At 43.4% G+C, this 21175-nt stretch overlaps 2 protein-coding genes across 6 annotated transcripts in view; one reads left to right on the forward strand and one right to left on the reverse strand.

Moving 5' to 3' along the window:
* LOC132381975 (uncharacterized) overlaps positions 1–19205 on the reverse strand; it is a 76510-nt gene extending 57305 nt beyond the window's left edge. The window contains exon 1 of the mRNA XM_059951690.1: positions 19077–19205. The gene's annotated coding sequence lies outside the window, so the exon portion shown is untranslated. The remainder of the gene's footprint in view (positions 1–19076) is intronic.
* A 256-nt stretch (positions 19206–19461) lies between these two features.
* Positions 19462–21175, forward strand: part of zbtb40 (zinc finger and BTB domain containing 40) — a 129830-nt gene continuing 128116 nt past the window's right edge. Inside the window, exon 1 of one of the 5 annotated variants that reach the window (XM_059951699.1) lies at positions 19462–19513. In XM_059951699.1, coding sequence (XP_059807682.1) covers positions 19493–19513 — 21 coding nt within the window. In that variant the 5' untranslated portion in view covers positions 19462–19492. Of the gene's footprint in view, positions 20291–21175 lie in introns of all 5 variants that reach the window. The other 4 variants (XM_059951698.1, XM_059951700.1, XM_059951702.1 and 1 more) reach the window with 4 other exon arrangements.

A 21175-nucleotide genomic window follows, 5' to 3' on the forward strand; every position in this document is an offset into this window, starting at 1 on the left:
TTGGCTGAGACAGCTTGATTAGAGATCCATCCACCATTTGCATGCCACATCCCCTACAATAGATTCAACCCAAGCAAATTAAGAAAGGGACTGGATTTTGCCACATCCGTGTTCAAGGATGACATGGTAAACTGAAACATATATCAAGGGTACAATAGTTTCAAATGAAAATGCCACAACTAAATTCTGCAAAGCCTTTTCAGTTTCCTATACCATCCGGGATAAAGTAGCCAGTGAGCTAGATTTCATGGAGGCTGAAGGAATTCTTTCCAAGGTTGAGTGGAGCCCATGGGTAAAGCCAGTGGTTCCAGTAGCCAGGAAGAATGGATCTGCAGGATTTGTGGTGATTTCAGGGTCACCATCAACCCAGTCCTGAAGGTAGATCAATACCCTCTGCCCTGGCAGAGGATTCATGTGTATTTTGCTGGACCTTTCATAGGCACAAATTTCTAGGTAGTAATGGAAGCAACTACAAAGTGGGTAGAAGTGTTTCCAATAACACTGTTGATGTGTTGTCAAGGACTGGTGTTCCAGAACACTTAGTCAGTGACAATGGACCACAGTTTGTTGCAGAACAGTTTCAATCATCCCTAAAAATAAATGGAATAAGACACATCACAGTATATCTGCACAGCTACAAATGGCTTGGTGAAAAGATTTGTCCAGAACAAAGAACGCACTGCAATCAGTGTCAGCAGAACACGCAACACTGACACTGAATCAGAAGCTCGCCAACTTCCTCCTTGCATATCACATCACAGCACACTCCATAACCAACAACTCACCACCCATGTGATTCTCGGGTCACCCCTCGGCATTCACACTCGGGTCTCCTCAAATGTAATCTGCAAACCTAATCTCAAAACTGATATGCAGGACAAACATCTGAGGGCTCCTCAAACAACAAGATCCGATGTTTCACTCCTGGACAAGCAGTCCTAGCGAGGTGATCAAAAAGTGGGTACTTGGAAAGATTAAGGACAGAACTGGCCCACTCTCCTACACAGTGGAGATTGTGTCTGACGTCATCTGGAAGTGACACTTCGATCAGTTGAGGAGAGCAGAGTCAATCATTAGAGAAGAAAGGTGTCCAGAGCTGTCAGAACCACGTCTAGCAGCCCCAGAGTCAACTCCTACAACCACCATGGAGGAGGCCCCGGAACCTGAGATTGTTTCACAGCCACAAATTTCACCTGCCAAGCGAAGTGATTCCCCCCGTCAAGAAAGATGATATCCCACAAGAGTAAGAAATCTTTCACGGCAATTAGATCTTTAGGCCCAAATGGGTCAATTTAAAATTTACTATGCCATGGATGTCTATATAGTAATCGTATCTGTGTAGGTGATTGAGATGCATTCATCATTGAACTGTAGTTTATAGCTAAGCAGAGAAATTACTATATTTAACATTTCAGTAATATTAAAGTAATATAGTAAATATATTGGTCATTACACCATCACATCATACCTACGCACCTTGCTTAAAGTGAAATGAAGTTAGACTTACATTTCATGGTCACATTTTTACCTTTCAGTTAGTTCCAAGTTCAAGTTTGATTGTCATTCAACTAATGATGAACACAGCTGAATGAAACAGCGTTACTCTGGAGTCAAGGTACAAAACAATCATACACAGTACAAGGTACATACAGCACATATATGATATCAGTAAAATACAGACACACTAAAACTATGGTCCAAGACCTTGTGTCCATGAATGTTGCAGCAGTCTGCAACGGAACACAATACAACGAGCACTGAGGGGGTAGGTCTCTGCCTCCGATGGAGCGTACTGACCCTGACAGCTCTTTCCTGGGTGGCTGTAAACAGGCAACACCGTGGCCTAGGGCCTAGTCCTTGCTACAACTGAGGCTACACATCTCCCCTGATGTCCACCAATAAATCAGTGAATCGGACGCAGCATTCCATTTTAACGATGTTCAAAAGTGTCTTGTGATCACAACAGAAGTGACAAAGACAATCACTCGCCATTAGACTGCACACTGTCTTCACACATCGACTCCTTCGACGCCTCTCTGACGCAGGCAGCAGCATATTCTGCACCAGGCCCAGCTCCTTCTGCTTCCCTGCCTTCAACCAACTCATTGATGGGGTAGACCTGCAGTATTTTAAATGTCCTGCTGGGTCTTGCAATCATAAAAAATGTTTAAAAAGCCAGTAACACCTTTGGTTGACACTGTAGAAGTGTCTGCCATTAAACTTGCAGCCACCTTACCGGAAGTTTAATGTTTTGGAGTTATGAAACATAGCACATCCCATATCCTTAACAACCATGCTGCAAATGGTTCCTCCAATTTCTGCCTGTACTGATCCCCCAGGTCCACCACTTGCTTGGAGGAGTGGTCCTTAATCACTGTTTCAGATCTCCATTTCTGTTCTTCCTCTAGCTGAATAACACAGTGTCCCAGCATGCCAGATTGTCCTTGGGTGCTGGGTAACCCTGTGGACTGAGGGGTGTTTGGAGAGGGAGACTGGTTGGTAAATGTTGTAACCTTAGTTACTCATGCTTTCAAGGACTGGAGGGGCTATAGGGAGGAGGGCGATCATCAACCAATGGCATTATTGGGTTCCCATCCAGCTTCTCCTCCAAATCCTCACTTTCAAACTAAATGCCCTCATCCAGGATATCTGGGTCATCACCCCATGAAATAAGAGACTGGCTCTTCACTGGTTGTGGTTGCCAGTTAGCCTTCTGGGCCACTTCCTGCTGCTGGATGTTAGCCAGACAGCAAGCAATCTCAGTACTCTTTTTCTCCATCTTCTTAGCCTGGGCAACCTCTGTCATGGTCAAGCATGCTGAGTCAATGCCTCCACCTCGTGTTTAAGATACCCTACTTTCTCATCTTTCTGGGAGATTGGCTCCAGTTGGTGTTTTATGATGGTGGTCAGCCCTTCTCTGATTCCTCCTATTGTCCAGGAACCATAAACCCTTTAATATGGACATGAGATGATGTCCCATCTTTATCCCTCAACTGTCCAGGCTTGTCTATAGTTTGCCAGCAAATTGGCTAGGCTGTCAAACCGCACAATTATCAGTCCCTAATGGCATACTTAGTATTCTTTGCATACATTGGGGGGGGGGGGGCAGGGGTGATGTCTTCCTTCTTATCACGTCGTCACTCTTCACTAGTCCTTCTACTGTCTTCACCTGACTTTTCATGTTCTCATGGTTGTGTTCCCACAGCTGTATTGCATTCTGACAGTTGTAGTCGCAGCTCCTACAGCCAGTCACGTATGCTCAAGGCCATGGGTGGTGACAAAGATTAATCCTTTACAATACATACACTGAGACTCAAGTTGTTTTGCTAACCTTTTAATTATGTTTTATAACAAATAACAAATAACTCTGAGTGGATCAATCATAATTGCATTTATTTTACTTGCTGCAAGGGAAGACCATCATTGCACAAGAGCCAGTGATAGCTTTGGCTAAAAACAGACAGCACAATCACTCCTTCATACCCGAGTGTTAGTTTCAGTTTAGGAACATGCTGTATTTCTGCTTAATCAGAGTACTTGGCACTCTTCCAGTAATATAGAAGTTACCCATTGTCCTCCCAGTGCCCCAAATGGCCACCATCCACACCCACCAAGTGGTGGTACTGATCTCCTACTCTCTTCATCTCTTTGGTAGCCTCTCAGACATCCTTTGCCAAGTTAGTTATATTTTCTGATTTGTCAGATATGTAGGTATAGCAGCACATATGCCACACTTTTTCTGATAGAATAAAATCCAAAGCCATTCTGTTCTGTAATGCTGCTGTACGAACAGCCATCAGTTCTGCCGACAATTTGGTTAATGCTTGTTGGGTTTGATCAAAGGCAAATGTGGTTTAATTTGCTATTTTCTCCAAAGCTGATGCCATATTAATCAGCTCCCAGGACAATCTCACAGTCCCATATCCGAGAAAGGTAATTATCCAGAATCTTTCAGCCTTGGTTATGGATCTTTGGTGCCGCCAGACCAGAGGGCTGTGAGGTAGTGATGCTAAGTGCACATGTGGGGCACAACATTGGCAAGATAAAAGCACCACTTCCAGGGCCATGGCTCTCTCCATTTCTCCTCATACGCAGGGAGCATGCCCAGCAGCCAGGGGTTGGCCTGGTAACCACATACCCAGTATGGGTTTAGCAGACAGGGAGGACTGAAATCTGTCAGTTCACACATTTACCTCTGATAGGAACCCCTGACCTTCCAGTTGCAGAGACATGTGACCTGATGCCGAAACTTCGGTTCCAGAAGCAACCATTTGAATCCCTCTCTCAATCATTGAGGAGCCAACAGTGTACAGAATCAAATCTTTGGCAGAGTACTAACCAACGGATGCTGTCAGTCTACATGTTCTTGAATTAAGACTGCTGTCATGTGCTTCTCGTTGACATACAGGGTGAATTGTCTAGCTATAGCAGGGATTTTTAATACAGGTGCAGTACACAATGTCACATTTAAAGTTTAAAACATTTTGAGTTGTTCTTCATTATGAGTTACAGGGTTGCCTGAGCACTTATTGTCCTTTAGCAGATTGTTGAGCAAAAGTTGATTGATCTGCCACTAGTTTGGCAGTGTATCATTTAGTAATAGTTTTATCTGACATAGCTGTCAATCTTTTTGTTACAGCACTGTCATTCTCACATGAGTCACTAGGGGCCGATGTGGAGTCCGTGTCATGTCCAACCTGTAATTCCTCGGAGTTCAGTTGGTGTCGCTGTTCACGGAGTCCTGTAATTCTACTGAGTTCAGATGGTGGCGCTGTATAAAGAAACTGTTCATTGTGAGCTGTAATTCCTTGGGTATAGATTCAGAAGCAGGTATTTCCCAGTGCAGAGGACCAATAGTGGTGTCACTAGTAGCGTAGCAGGAATGCCCACTTGAACTCATGTCTGTGCTTTAATATTTTCTTTTAGTTTGCTTTGAAACTTCATACAATGCAGATTGATTCAACTTCTGTGTTCTTTTGCTCATTATGTTAAAGCAAAGATTTACTCTTTAGACTGGTCACTGTCTCTATCATGCTGAGTTTGTAGTTTATCACAAGTTTGGCGTTTCTTTCAATTAGTGAAAGACTTTACTCACCTCGTTAACTTTCAATCACTCACATGTTTTACTAAGCTTGTTTTTAATCATTCCATTCATCCTTTCTGCTAAGCCTGCCGACTGAGGGTAGTAGCTATAATGGAAATGTTGGTCAATCTGTGTGGCCTTACATTCTTTTTTTATTACTTTCCCAGTAAATGGGCACCGTTGTCATCAAACAATTTCCAAGGGATCCCGAACCTCAGTTAATTTCCTTCAATAAACAATTCACGGCAGTAGCTGCATCATTCTTTTTACAAGAAATTCATTGTGAAGAAATATTAATAATCATCCAAGCATATTTATACCCTTCACACGGAGGTAATTCTATAAAATCTGTCTGTAAATGTCCAAAGAGTCCATTGGAGGGCAGTGCATGAAATCTTTCCACCTTCACTAGTTCCAACATGTTTTAATCGATATGATCAATCAGTCCCCTCTTCAGCCTCTCAGGAAAGATTTCCAGATGAGCCATAATAAGCTGTAGAGTGAAGATAACAATGCTACTTACTGAGTTGTAGGTGTCTGTAAGTGACTTGGACAAATCTCTGCAGGTTTTGAAGGCACTCTTGTCCCAAATTCCTTGATAAGTGTGTAGTGAGTAACTGTCACTTATACAAAATAGGTTGACTGTTACTGAAATAGTAACATCCACAATGTCTCATTGGTGTACGCACATTAAAACCCACAGGAGTGCCAGTTATAGTAGCTCACACTTTACAAGATTAGTCACATCCACATGAGTTTACAGGCCCATCCAGAGAAAATGGAAAGGTATGATGTAAATCCTGGTCTCCACTGGGTCTGATTTTGGGACATTAATAAATGCCATTTACTTTACTTTATTGTCACCAAACAATTGATACTAGAGTGTACAATCATCACAGCGATATTTGATTCTGCGCTTCGCACTCCCTGAAGTACAAAAAGTACATTTGGGCTGAAGACCATTTGCAGTAATACTAATTGTATATCCCATAGTCTGCTCTTTCAGCATCCTGAATATTGTGTCATTTTTTATAATATCTTCTGTATATATTCTTCTACACATTCATTTCTACCTTGTTGTGGCTTTGACCAATTAGCCTTTTTAAGAAAGGAGGCATGTAATGTATCATAGATGTTTCTATAAATATATTCATTTGGCATGATGGCAGATCCTGGACTGGCACCATTGCGGTATTAGAAACATAGAAAACCTACAGCACAATACAGGCCCTTTGGTCCACAAAGCTGTGCTGAGCATGTCCTTACCTTAGAAATTACCTAGATGTAACACACTGTAAGGTTTCACTGCTCAGGTAATGGTTTCTCTGTAGCAGCAATGTTTGGGTTAAGTCTAGAGATAATGGGGCATGCTAACCAATGAGTGGGATGCTGTTCTTTCTTGCGCGCCTGGGATCTGGGAATTCGCAGTCTTTTGCCGGGGAGAGATCAGGAGAGAAGACGTGAATGGAGAGAGTTGGTAGTCTGCCGGACAGAGTGGACTTGGAGTGAGGGTCCGAAGGTCAGTGACAATCGGAGGAGTTTGATGGTGGACGATCAGTGAGCTCCAATGTTATGCATTAGACTGTTTCATGAGAATAGGCTCTTTTTCTTTTTTTGTTTTCTTTACTAACCATATCGTCAAATTAAGAACTATAAAGCTCAGTTGTTTAATCACATATTGTGTACTGTTTATTATGTCGTGCTACTGATTTGTAACAGGGGACATATTGCGCAGCATCCACCCAAACAAGATTTCTTAAGTTTGGCCGGACCGGGGGTGTTACCATCCACTGTATTAAGCCACTAACTGAAGTGAGAGTTACAATTGTGGGGGCTCATCTGGGGTTGATCCATCGATGTTGTGTGATTACCCTGAGCAATGAACCAGTGAGGTAGATCCTCATACTCCAGATGAATTGTTAATTCCACTGTTAAGTACTGTTAAAGTTGTGATTGTGGGCGGAGGTTTGATAAAATGGCGGGCGCAGCTGTAAAAATGCAGTTTTAACGCTACCAGTGCTGAGGTAGCAGTAGCTGGGGGTGGAGATTTCAAAGACAGGGTTCTCTCGTTTCTGAGGAGTGAGGGAAAGAGTGATTGGATTTGGAATGTCTAATCAGTCCACGTCCCCCAGTGAAGAGTGAGAATTCTGAGTTTGTAACCACCCTTACTTCTCTGGTGAATAAAGGGAAAAATCAGGTTCAAAGTCCCGGCTATAGCAGGCTCCGCCTATTCTCTGGAATAACGCCCAACCCTAAATGGGAGGCGGAACATGAGACTTGGACAGAGTGGACCTCTCAGTTGTTAGATGAATGGCAGTGCTCTGATGATGAAAAGTGACAGAGATTGGTTGAAAGTTTGAATGGGCGGGCCACTGACGTTGTGAGAGCTATCGGGTTGAAACCTCCCATAGTGACAGCTGTCGATTATCTGCAAGCAATGGACAATAAGTTTGGCCCAATTGGAAACCCAATGGAGCTCATAGTGGTGTTTCAGAACATGCGTCGGGAGAAGGGGGAGAAGCTTTCTGCTTTTAATTTACGGCTAGAAAGGCAGCTAAATTGCTTGCAGCACAGAGGCGTCATTCGGACGGCTGAGGTGAATCAGTTAAGAATGGACCAGATAGCCAGGGGTGCCCAGACCCATGATCTGATTGTTTGGGGTCTCTGACAGTCTCGTAAGACGTGCTGCCCCTCCACCTTTTGTTGAGCTGATTAGAGAGATACGGGAAGAGGAAAGCATGGTGGAGGCACAGGAGGACTCCGTCAGCACGGTGCAATCCATGGTAGTAGTCGCCTGCAGTGAAGTGACCGCAAGTAGCCTACCCCGGGGAGCAGTAGAGGAGATTGTGGCAGAGTTGAGAACGGAGATATGTTGGCTGTTATCAGTGGGTGTGACCCCCCCCACATGATGGAGCTGATAGGGGTGGGGTGGATTCCCCAAGGGGACGGACAATGTGGAGGGTTGGTGGCAGCAGCTGTCACACCAGAAGGAGAGTGAGCCCCCGGGTACCTCAGTAGGGAGAGTCATTGGGAAACCTAGAGGAGACCCAGTGAGGGAACAGCCTGGTGTCTTCGGGGGAGCACGTTCCCAGCAATGTACCAAGGAATCCCTGAAAGCAAAAAGGTCCTATTCCTAAAGGCTTAGTGGGTCCATGCTCCAGTGTGTTGCTACGAATAGAGGGTATTTATGCTAAAGCCATACTCGACACCGGGTTGCAGGTCACATTGTTGTATCGTTTGTTTTATAACTGGTATCTGAAACACTTACCATTGACACCATTCAGGGCACTGGAGACCTGGGGGCTCAGTGCTAGTGATTATCCATATGATGGTTATTTATCAGTGAAGCTGGAGTTCATGTGGGAGTGTGTGGACTATAGGACTCTGAACAGGCGCACTGTCCCTGACCAGTATACTGTCCCGAGGATTGAAGATGCGCTGGCCTGCTTGAGTAGTGTGAAGTGGTTCAGTGTGCTGGACTTGGAGTGGACATTACCAGAGCCCCATGAGCAAGGCCGACAAAGAAAAATGGCATTAATATGTCCCCTGGGATTCTTCCAGGTCTAAAGGATGCCCCAGGGCATATTGAAAGCACTTGCAGCCTTCCAGCCGGTCATGGAGAAGAGGGGGGGGGGGATATGAACTTGCTTGAGGTGTTGGTGTATTTGGATGACCTCATAGTGTTTGGATCCACCTTGGAAGAACATGAAGCGAGGCTGCTGAAGGTGCTCAACCGCCTGAAAGCTGAAGGGTTAAAACTTTCCCTGGACAAGTGCCAGTTCTACCAAACGTCTGTTAGCTATGTTGGGCACATAGTCTCATGGGTTGGGGTAGCTACAGACCCGGCTAAGATCGAGGCCAAGGCCCCAGACTGTGAGCGCTCTGTGCTCATTCCTTGGGTTCTGTGGTTACTATCAGAAATTCGTGAAAGGCTACACAAAATGAGTCACCCTTTGAATCTGGTTATCTGGTTATGGTGCGGTTATCCTCCCTTGAGGAAGAATGGGAGGGGGAAGAAAGGACAGGAGGGTGGAGAGTATCTTAATCCATCAGAACCCTTTGGACCGAGGTGGGATGCAAAACGTGAGGAGGCCTTTCAGTCGCTGAAGGAGCTGCTGACCCAGGCACCGGTGTTGTCTTTTGTAGACCCCCGATTGCCATATGTACTACACATGGATGCCAGCCGAGAGGATTTAGGGGGTGCCCTGTATTAGGATCAGGGCTCCGGGTAGAGGCCCGTTGCATTTGCCAGCCAGAGTCTGTTGCCCTCCAAGAAAAACTATCCCACGCACAAGTTGGAATTTCTGGCATTGAAATGGGGGGTGGTGGATAAGCTGTCTACTTGAGATGAGGACGGACAACAACCCCCTAACTTATATCCTGACCTGGGCGAAACTGGATGCCACAGGTCATCGATGGTTGGCGGCGTTGCCTGCCTATGATTTCAGCCTGAAGGTCAGGTCTTCTTTTTTCTCACTTTCTTGTGGCACTAGACAGGAATGTCCATTAAGTCCTTTAATATTTCATCCTGTATTGGAGCCTTTAGCTATAACACTACGTGAAGCTAAAAATATTCATGGTATCTCTATAAATGGAACCATACATAATATTTCTCTTTAAGCAGATGATCTTTTGGTTTTTATTTCAAATCTTAAGGAATCAATTCCTAATCTTTTGGAAACATTTAAAGATTTTTGTAAATTTTCAGGATATAAACTTAACTTGAATAAAAGTGAATTGTTTCCATTAAATGTCCCTGTTAGTATATATAATGATATTTCTTTTAGAATTGTTAATACATTTAGATATTTAGGTATTATAATTACTAAAAAATATAAAGATCTCTATAAAGCGAATATAGTTCCTTTAATGGTCTCCATGAAACAACTATTTTCTAGATGGAAATTTAGATGGAATCCACTTACTTTTTCTTTAATAGGGCGTATCCATGCTGTGAAAATGATGATTTAACCTAGATTTTTATATATTTTCCAAAATATACTTATCTCCTTAACTAAAATTTTTTTTTGATCAAATTGACTCTCTATTTCTTCCTTTATTTGGAACAATAAGAGACCAAGAATTAATAAGTATCATTTACAAAAATCTAAAAAAGATGGTGGACTTGCACTTCCTAATTTAAGACTGTATTATTGGGCTGTGAATATCAGACAATTATGTTTTTGGTTATATTGGCTTGATAAGAACCAAAAACCATTATGGGTTGATTTGGAATTAAAAGCTGTTAAACAATTTCATTTAACTTCAATTTCGGAGCTCCATTACCTTTACAGCTCCCTAAAATTCCAAATTTAAATCTCTATCCAGTTATTAAACAACCCCTACGGATTTGGGTTCAGTTTCGTAATTTTTTAAATTTTAAACAATTTAAGTTGTCTAGTTCAACAACTGACCCCATTTTTCTTCTATGGAAAAATAAAAGAATCCATTCTTTTACAGATATATTTTGTGATGGTCGATTGATGACTTTTGAAGAGTTAATTAATAAATTTTCTCTCGCTCATACACATTTTTTGCAATATTTTCAGGTTAGACATTTTTACAACAATATTTACCTAAGTGTCCAGATTTACAAGAATCTGATTTGTTGGATACCATCTTGAAATTGAATCCCTTAGTGAAAGGTTCCATTAGTAGAATTTATAATTTATTTTTCTTACAAAAAGAGAACCTATCACTAAAGATTAAACAAAATTGGGAGAGAGAACTTAATATGACCTTTGTTAATGAAGACTGGCTTCGAGTTTGGAAAAACGTAAATTCTTCTGTATGGAACATAGAACACTACAGCACAGTACAGGCCCTTCAGCTCTCCATGTTGTGCTGACCCATATAATCCTTAAAAAAAAGTACTAAACCCACACTACCCCATAACCCTCCATTTTTCTTTCATCCATCTGCCTGTCCAAGAGGTTCTTAAATACCCCTAAAATTTTAGCCTCTACCACCATCCCTGGCAAGTCATTCCAGGCACTCACAACCCTCTGTGTAAAAAACTTACCCCTGATGTCTCCCCTAAACTTCCCTCCCTTAATTTTATACATATGCCCTCTGGTGTTTGCTATTGGTGCCCTGGGAAACAGGTACTGACTATCCACCCTATCTATGCCTCTCATAATCTTGTAGATCTCTATCAAGTCCCCTCTCATTCTTCTGCACTCCAAAGAGAAAAGTCCCAGCTCTGCTAACCTTACGTCATATGACTTGTTCTCCAAACCAGACAACAACCTGGTAAATCTCCTCCGCACCCTCTCCATAGCTTCCACATCCTTCCTATAAAGAGGTGACCAGAATTGAACATAATACTCTGTGCGGTCTCTACATGCCTGTGTGCCAACCATTATTTAATTCAATTTAAAATTGTTCACCGTTATTATTTAACAAAGGAGAGAATATCTAAAATATTTTCTAGTATAGACAACTACTGTGATAGTTGTAAAACTCAAGTAGCTACTTTGTCACATATGTTCTGGTCATGTTCTTCATTAAAATCGTTTTGGAAATCTTTATTTTCTGCAATTTCTAAAGCTCTGAAAATTAATTTACAACCTAATAGATTGACTGTTCTATTTGGAATAGTTCTGCATCATATTCAGGGTATCTCATCTTCAGATCAATATGTAATTACATTTGTTACACTACTGGCAAAAAGGGCTATTTTATTAAAATGGAAAGATATTTCTTCCGCTACATTAATTGAATGGTTTTCTCAAGTAACGTTATGTCTTATTTTGGAAAAAATTAGTAGAACTTTTGATCCTCGATTTGATTTTGAGAGAAGATGGGGTTCTTTTGCCAAATATTATCATTTAATTTGAATTAAGTTATACGGTTTCCTTCCAATTTTATTTTTTTTATTAATATGAAATGGCAGTTGATGACTTTTTTTTAATATTTAGATGGTGGTCAAACGTATTGCTCCAGGGGGTTGATTCCTAATGTGTTTTTTTTTCCTTTTTTTTGTAGTTAGTGGGTTTTTTTCCTAGTTAGATGTGGTTCTTTTTTGTCCTTTCTTTTTCCTATATATATTATTTTTTTTCCATTTTTATATTTTACGATCAGGTTTTTTTTTTCTTCAGCTTTATTACTTGTATACATATTAATCTGTTGAAGTTTTTGTATCTTTTTATAGCTGTAGAAGATTATGTACCAATAAAAAGATTCTAAAAATGAAAATCAAATGAGAAGCCAAGGACCACGCCCTATCACCCACAGGATGATCCCCAGCCAGAGAGGTTTAATCGGACCTTGCTGGACATGCCTGGGACACTAGAGATCAACGAGAAGAGCAGGTGGAGTCAACATATTGGGCATCTGGTTCATAGTTACAACTATACACACAATGAAGCTACTGGGTACTCGCAATATTATTTGATTTTTGGGTGAGAGGCAAGGTTGTCCATTGACCTTTGTTTTAGGACTGACAAGGGTGACTTACCTCCGAAGATTTATCTTAAGTATGTGTCTGACATGAGAAGAGAGCTGAAAAGGGTTCATGAATTGGCTGGGGTTGCAGCTACCAAGCAGATTCTAGGAAATAAGAGGAGATATGATCAAAAGGTGAGGTTCTCCCAACTCCTGCCAACAGACTGAGTCATAAGGAATTTGGGACTACCTGGAAAGCACAAGTTGGCTGACCGCTGGGTCAATGTGGTGGAGAGACATATGCCAAACATACCAATTTTCCAGGTGAAACCAGAGGAGGGGAATGGGCCTGTTAAGATTTTCCATTGGAACCACCTGCTGCCCCTGGGAGAAGAGGTGCAGGTGGACACAGAGCTCGACTTGGAGCCTACACCTAGTAAGTGAACTCTGTGGAAATGTGGGGTGACTGCAAGGCCCACAGTGAGAGAGGCTGGGCTGAGCCCCGCCCATGAGAGGGATACTGATTTGGAGGATGAGAACCTGGTGGTATATGCCACCTTATGCTAGGTCCCCCATTGATTGAGGAAGAGACTCCCAGCCATTCTCCCGCTGAGTCAGGTGAAGTTGGGAGGGACTATCTGCAGGCAGCCTGGGTTGCAGCGGGACCCTGCAGGGGAGGAAGTGGGGCCTGGACATGGGACAGAGGGCTCCGAGTTGCAGGTGGCCTGAGTGATAGGCCAGGGGAGCCTCGGCAGGTAAACTGGAAGTATCCCCAATAGTGTCTGAACCTGAAGAGTTGGATGAGGGGGTGCAGCTGTCTCCGATAGGCTGGCCTAAGAAGCACCAGGGGAGCAGAGTATGACCCTTACAATTTTGACGAGCCATGTCACTCCCTTCTGCACCTGGACATGACTAAATTTGGTGGGAGGAGAGTGTAACACGCTGTAAGGATTCACTGTAAATGTAATGGCTTCTCTGTAATGTTCTACTGTTAAGGTAATAGTTTCTCTGTAGCAGCAATGTTTGGGTTATGACTAGAGATAACGGGGAATGTTAGCCAATGAGTGGGATGTTGTTCTTTCTTGTGTGTCTGGAAGCTGGGAATTCGTGGTCTTTTGCCAGGGAGAGATGAGGAGAGAAGATGCGAATAGAGACAGTTGGTAGACCGCTGGACGGAGTGGACTTGGAGTGAGGGTCCGAAGGTCAGTGACGATCAGAGGAGGTCGATGGTGGATGAACAGCTTTATCAGTGAGCTCCAACATTGTGCATTAGACTTGTTTCATGAGAATAGGCCCTTTTTCTTTTCTCTTTTTCTGTTTTTTTTTTGCTAACCATACAGTCAAATGAAGAATTATAAAACTCAATCGCTGAATCACATATTGTGTACTGTTTGTCATTTCAGGGTACTGATTTGTAACAGGGGACACATCGCGCAGCATTCACCCAAACAAGATTTCTTAAGTTTGGCCGGGCCGGGGAGCACTCACCACTTTTTGCATTAAAAAACTTACCCTTGACGTCTCCTCTGTACGTACTTCCAAGCACCTTAAAACTGTGCCCTCTCGTACTAGCCATCTCAGCTTTGGGAAAAATTCTCTGACTATCCACATGATCAATGCTTCTTATCATGTTATACAACTCTATCAGGTCATCTCTCATCCTCCGTCACTCCAAGGAGAAAAGGCCGAGTCCACTCAACCTATTCTCATAAGGCATGCTCCCCAATCCAGGCAACATCCTTGTAAATCTGCTCTGCACCCTTTCTATGGCTTCTACATCCTTCCTGTAGTGAGGCGACCAGAACTGAGCACAGTACTCCAAGTGGGGTCTGACCAGGGTCCTATATTCTGCAACATTACCTCTCAGCTCCTAAACTCAATCCCATGATTGATGAAGGCCAATGCTCCGTATGCCTTCTTAACCACAGAGTCAACCTGCGCAGAAGTTTTGAGTGTCCTATGAACTTGGACCCCAAGATCACTCTGATCCTCCACACTGCCAAGAGCCTTACCATTAATGCTATATTCTGCCATCATATTTGACCTCTCAAAATGAACCACCTGCACTTATCTGGGTTGAACTCCATCTGTTACTTCTCAGCCCAGCTTTGCATCCTTTTAATGTCCCGTTGTAACCTCTGACAGCCCTCCACACTATCCACAGCAACGAGTATCTAACGAGGATGTCATGAACAGAGCAAACACAAAAAGAGAAATAATGTATGAGATCATGAAAAGGCAACGTAACTTCATTGGACATGTGATTAGGAAAGAGGAGTTGGAATGCACGGTAATTACGGGAAAGATTGAAGGGAAGAAAGCAAGTGGAAGGCAAAGACAAATGATAATGGAGACAGCAGCCAGAGAACTGGAAATGAATACCAATGAATTGATCCACTTGACCCGAAACAAGAGTGTGTGGGCCATGGCTGTCAAAGCTCAGACTGGCCATGGCACCTGATGATGATGATAATGATGAGAGTTATTGACCCCTTCCTGTTCCTAACTTCCACCCACAGAGACTCCACAACCCCTCCATGTCTTCCTCTTTTTCTGCAGCTGTGACCTATCTCTGATCAACACCTCTTTTTCCTCCCTCACTGTCCTTTCTGAAACATCTAAAGCCCGGCACTCGAAGTAACCATTCCTGCCCCTGAACCATCCAAGTCTCTGCAATAACCACAACAACAAAGCTCCAAGTACTGATCCACACTCTAAGCTCATCCGCTTTGTTCATAATACTCTTTGCATTAAAACAGACACATCTCAAACCATCAATCTGAGTGTGTCCCTTCTCTATCACCTGCCTATCCTCCCTCTCACAGTCTACAAGCTTTCTCTATTTGTGAGCCAACCACATCTTCCTCCATCTCCCCAGTTTGGTTCCCACCCCCCCAGCAATTCTAGTTTAAACTTTCCCCAGTAGCCTAAGCAAACCTCCCCGCCAGGATATTGGTCCCCCGGGATTTAAGTGCAGTCCCTCCTTTTTGTACAGGTCACTCCTGCCCCAGAAGAGGTCCCAATGATCCAGAAATCTGAATCCTTGGCTCTGCTCCAATCCCTCAGCCACGCATTTATCCTCCACTTCATCCCATTCCTATACTCACTGTCGCGTGGCACAGGCCGTAATCCCGAGATTACTACCTTTGAGGTTTCCTGCTTGTCAACTTCCTTCCTAACTCCCTTTCTCTAAAGCCCTGAAAGTTAACCTCTTATAATTTTAATTTGGGGCTAACCATGCTCTCATTAAGGTTCATGACACAAAACAATAGTTTTAATTTCTGAATAGCTTCTCCCCGACTTGCCTCTGAGTCAGGCGATTCTTCTACAATGGTCCGTAGTTCTCCCGCCATGAGACCAATGTACACCTCCTGGTTCCCCATCTGCAATTCTTCCCATATTACATGCCCCATGGTATATTAAACCGATAGCATGCTGGCGTCTCCTTATCCAGGACAGAGAAGGACTCCACTTCTCCCATTATTAGCACTTTCTAGTCTCTCTTCCTCACCCTACTTACCGTATTTTCTCTTTCTTTTGTTCATGACAGATTCCTGTAGGGTTTAAACTTATGAGCTCAGTTTCCGCAAATCCAACTCTTACTGTTTTTACTGGTACTGTTGTGTCCCTGATGCCTGATCATAGTGACCCTTACACTTTTATTGTATGGATTTGGGGGGGGGGGGGGTCCAAGATGCCAGGTGTTTCTGACACTCTTACCATTAAAATGTGGTGCATCCCTGATGCTACAGATATCCCTGACACTCTTACCAGTCAAATTTAATCATTGAAAGCCACATTTCTGGTCATCATGCTGAAAGCATTGGAATCATGGAGGGAGGAGCAAATGCACTCCATAGACATTAGCTCAGATCACAGTGTATAGAACGGGAGGGGGGGGGGGGAGCAGAACCCAGTATTTGTTACTTGCTTGGAAATGCCATACAGGTCAAAAAGCAAAGTTACTTTTCGGTGATCACTCCTCCGCTGGAGTTTCCCTGGGTCACCAGAATCCCCCTTGGTCTGCTCACGCACTTAAACGTGCAATCTCAGCAGGACCTTCCAAGTTCTGTCAAGCAACTTTTCACTACGTTTTATAATAAACAACAACAAACTCAGAGTGGATCAATCATAAGCACGTTTATTTTACTTGCTGCAAGGGAAGACCATCACAGCACAAGAGCTGGTGATAGCTTCAAAAAAACGGGCAGCATAATTAAAGGTTCAATTTAATGTTAGAGAAATGTATACAATACACATCCTGAAATGCTTTTTCTGTGCAAAGCATTCATGAAAACAGAGAAGTGCCCCAAAGAATGAAGAACAGTTAAACATGAGAGTCCCAAAGTACCCCCCTAGCTCCCTCCTCCTGCGTTTAAGCGGCGGCGAGCAACGATCCCCACTCCCCAGCAAAAAAAAGTGCACCCGCTACCGAGTACAAGTGTGAGCTAAGTGATAGCAAAGACACAGACCTTGCAGTTACCCCAAAGAATATTGCATTTCATCTGGCATTCAGCAACCCACAGGATCTCTTTCTCTCTAATAAGTGAGCGGGAGATATAACAACAACTTGCTGACTTACAATGTTAAAAAGTCAGTTTCATTGCGTTTTACATGCTCTGTGCCCAAAGACCACCAAGATCTCGGGTCTTCAGGCCCGCAGCTTAAGATTTTACAGCCTCCTGACATGAAAGTGACCCTCAATCCGCCCAACTCCAGAGCCCCAAGATCTTAAGCTTCCAAAGACTAGGCCGCCTCCCAGGCTGAACCCTCCTTGGCGTGCCAACCAATGGCCGGTCCTGAAACCCCGTGAATGGGTTCCATTCCTGCAAAGAACTGAAGCACGTGCGTAACTCCGGGTCAGGGTCTTTAAAAGAACCCTGAAAGGAGAAAATAAAGATACTAACGATGGAAATAGAGCTGTTTCTGAAGATGCAAGCAAAGGAGTCGCCATTTAATGGCATCTTAACCTTGCCTCCAACTCCGATTACTGCTCTTTATCCAAGTGTTGGCTTCAGTTCATGGACATACTATGTGTTGCTTAATCAGTGTACTTGGCATTATTCTGTAATCAAATCTTTTGGGTCCGCAGTTTGTCATAGTCTCATGTTCCATCAGTGTACTAAGTTAATTTTGTCAATTCCTCCAGCCTTTTCCTTCATACTTATTGTGTGGTATTGTGTGGTATTGTGTGGGTCTGATAGGAATTTCACATAAAGTTATGAACATTATCTGCAGTTAGAACACACTAAGTTAATAACTAATTAAAGAAAACAAAAATTCCCTCTTGGAAGCCCCCAACTTGAAGATATGAATATCAATTCCCCCTTCTGGTAAAAAAAAATTACCTTCCCCTCCTCTCATCTTCTATTTCCTACTGTGGCCTCTTACCTCTTCTCACCTGCCTATCACCTCCCCTGGGTGCCCTCCTCCTTTCATTTCTCCTATGTCCACTCTCATCTCTTCTCAGATTCCTCCCTCTACAGCCCCTTTATCTTTCCCACCTACGTGCCTTCACCTATCACCTTCTAGCTACCCTCCTTCCTGTCCCCCCTTCTTTTTATTCTGGCATCTTCCCCTTTCCTTTCTAGTTCTGATGATGCATCTCGGCTTGAAATGTCAACTGTTTATTCATTTCCATAGATGCTGCCTGACTTGCTGAGTTCCTTCAGCATTTTGTGTGTGATGTTTTGGATTTCCAGCTTCTGAAGAATTTCTCATGATTATGAGACCATACATGATAGGTCAATCGTGGTAACTGGAATAGTATAAAGGCAGCTTGCCAAACACATACTCTATCCTGACTAACATTCAGATTCCAATTTGAAACCTTGTCTTTGTAATTTTGGCTGTTGTGATCGTCTTCATCTTTGCCTTGTAGTACCTTTGCATGCATTCCCAGTTTGTGTTTATATTTTATTTTAATTTAACCCCCTTAATGATGATTAAATACATATGGCGTAATCTCTGTGTATGAAGGCAGTGAAACCTCCACTCTCATGTTGGTCACCCTGCTGGTTTACTAGCATTTATGAAAACAGAAATTCCAAGTCTATTGGCAATCCATTGTCAACATCTCGCTCCAAAAGATCTCAGCCAGCAAATCTTTTACTATCTGCTATCAACAAAATTAAAGCTTATCTATTAACAGCAGAATGTCTTGCCAGTTATGCCAAGATAACAATGAAGACTTTAAACGATTGCTTCTTTACACTGAAATAGGTTGAATGGTAAAAGGTTGCTACTTAAAATGTTTCTTTGATCTTTTTGACACCACAGTTGAACTTTTTCTCAAAGTCAAAGAGCTTGGGAATCAAGATTGAGCTTCTACATGGCAATGTGGCATACCTAGCCAATCTGTATGGCAAAAGGAACATTCTAAACATGAAACTGCAGGGTGAGAATTTCAATTTAATTCAGGCAAGAAGTGCAGTGTCCACTTTTATCCGAAAATCGGAAATATATAAGCAAAACATTGGGAGAAGAGTATTGTTACAGTTTCACTGCATAGAAATTATGGCACTCTCTTTCACAGAAGTTGAGTTGCAAGAGTACTGCTTGTGGTATGTGGCTGCACTGTTACATAACAATAGAAGTTTCCTCCTACCTTGTTGAAAGAGGCTTCACAGTGCAGTGAACCGCATACTCACAAAAATCAGAAATCACTTGGACATTATAAAATATATTGCGCATTAGAGGGATGTTGGCAAGTATGAATGCACTTCCGGGTTCTCAGACATGCGCATCACTCAGAAACCAAGAACGGCCGGGTAAGAGCCTGCGCACCGCTCAGAAAGCACGGACAGCCGGGTACGAGCCTGCGCACTGCTCAGAAAGCACGGACAGCCGGGTACGAGCCTGCGCACCGCTCAGAAAGCACGGACAGCCGGGTACGAGCCTGCGCACTGCTCAGAAAGCACGGACAGCCGGGTACGAGCCTGCGCACTGGCAGAGCGCTCGGTAGGTCGGGTAGCAGCCTGCGTCAAGCCGCTCGCTCACGTGGTTCCGGAGTCCGGGTGTGGGATGGAAGAACCGGCGGGCGAGGTCAGTGTGGGCCCGGGAAAGGGTGTTGGGCTGACTGGCTGTTGCGAGGGTTTCTTTCAGGCGCGGCCAGTGACCAGAGACAGCCATATCTGAGAGAATGCGGCATCCGTAGGCCTGTCTTTCTGCATGTCCCGAGGTAGAGCCAACCACTTAGCCGAGAGCACGGTAATTTAATCCGCGAGGCTGGTCGGCAGCCCATAGACTGGCCCCAACACAGTTACAGTCAGCTGGGCCTGTTTCCCCATCACTCGGTCTCTAGACCGAGATCCTTTTTAACTGGATATACCCTTGCAACCTTCAGTACGTACAGCAGGAAGTACTGCCCAATTTCCCTTTTAAATCTGAAGTAAATGCATTTGCACTTAAATCTCCTGCCCTGGGGCTCGCTAATCTATTAAGTATGTAATCATTCTTTGCTCGCTCTGGGCAATCTTGGCCACGTCCAAGAAAGCGCACACTAGCCTCAGGAGTCCAAAAACATTTGGCACGTCCTCTTTGAGCCTCAGCAATTTTTAACGATGCAGAATATCCAAATGCATCGCGGCTTAGTATGAAAGCTGCTCTGCCTGTGACCACAAGAAACTGCAGGACGTTGTGGACACAGCTCAGGCTGTAATGGAAACCAGCCAACCAGGCAACATAGTCGAAGACCCCATCACTCCGGACATCCTCTTCCCCGCCCTCCAGTCTTTTTTGGGCAGAAGGTACAGGAGCTTGAAAGAAAGCAGCAGGATTAAGGACAACATCTACACGCTAAAGTTATTGAATGCTCTCCTGGTATTATATTTTGGACTGTTGACCTCACAACTTGCCTTGTTATGACCTAAGACCTTACTGCATTTTTTCTGTACTGTAACACTTGATTGCATTCTGTTACTGTTTTACCTTTTACTATCTAAATCTGTGATTGTAATGAAATGAATTGATCTGTATGGACAAAATGCAAGACAAGTTTTTCGTTGTACCTTGATGTATGTGACAGCGATCAAATTCAAGGTCAAGTTTAACTTTCATTCAACCATATACAACAAAACAAAGCAGCATTCCTCCCTGGCCAGCTGTCACACACAAGACATACTGTGCAGAAGTCTTAGACACATATATAGATAAAGTGCCTAAGACTTTTGCACAGTACTATATTTGTCAATGTGGAGTGGAGAACGGGTTTGTAAATCTGGAGGGAGCAAAGGATGGTGGGGATGGTGAGGGTGGAGGGGTGTGGGACACATGGCAAAGAAGGAGTTGCCAGGGTGAGAGGAGACACACGTGCAGATACACCCAGTCCTGAGACAACAAGCAAGGTCATTTCATTCCAAACAATTTATTGATCGTTACAGAATGTCTTCCTAGTGCTTCTCACTCCCTCCCTTCTCCTTTTCCCTACCATGCCCTTCCCACTCTCAGTCCACAATAGAGACTCATATCAGAATCAGTCACTTACATATGTCATGAAAATTGTTTTTCTTTTTATGGCAGTACAGTGCAATACCTAAAATTAATACAGGATGTGCAAAAGTCTGACACCCTAGCTATATATATGTATCTATGATTTTTGCACAGGGCTGTACAATTACAATAACAGAAAAACAGACAAAAAAATGCAGCCCAAGTACCTGACTGCCATAGCCTATAGATTGATGGTGTATGGTATGTCGTACAGGA

This window comes from Hypanus sabinus, chromosome 27, assembly GCF_030144855.1.
Source record: "Hypanus sabinus isolate sHypSab1 chromosome 27, sHypSab1.hap1, whole genome shotgun sequence".
NCBI lineage: Eukaryota > Metazoa > Chordata > Chondrichthyes > Myliobatiformes > Dasyatidae > Hypanus > Hypanus sabinus.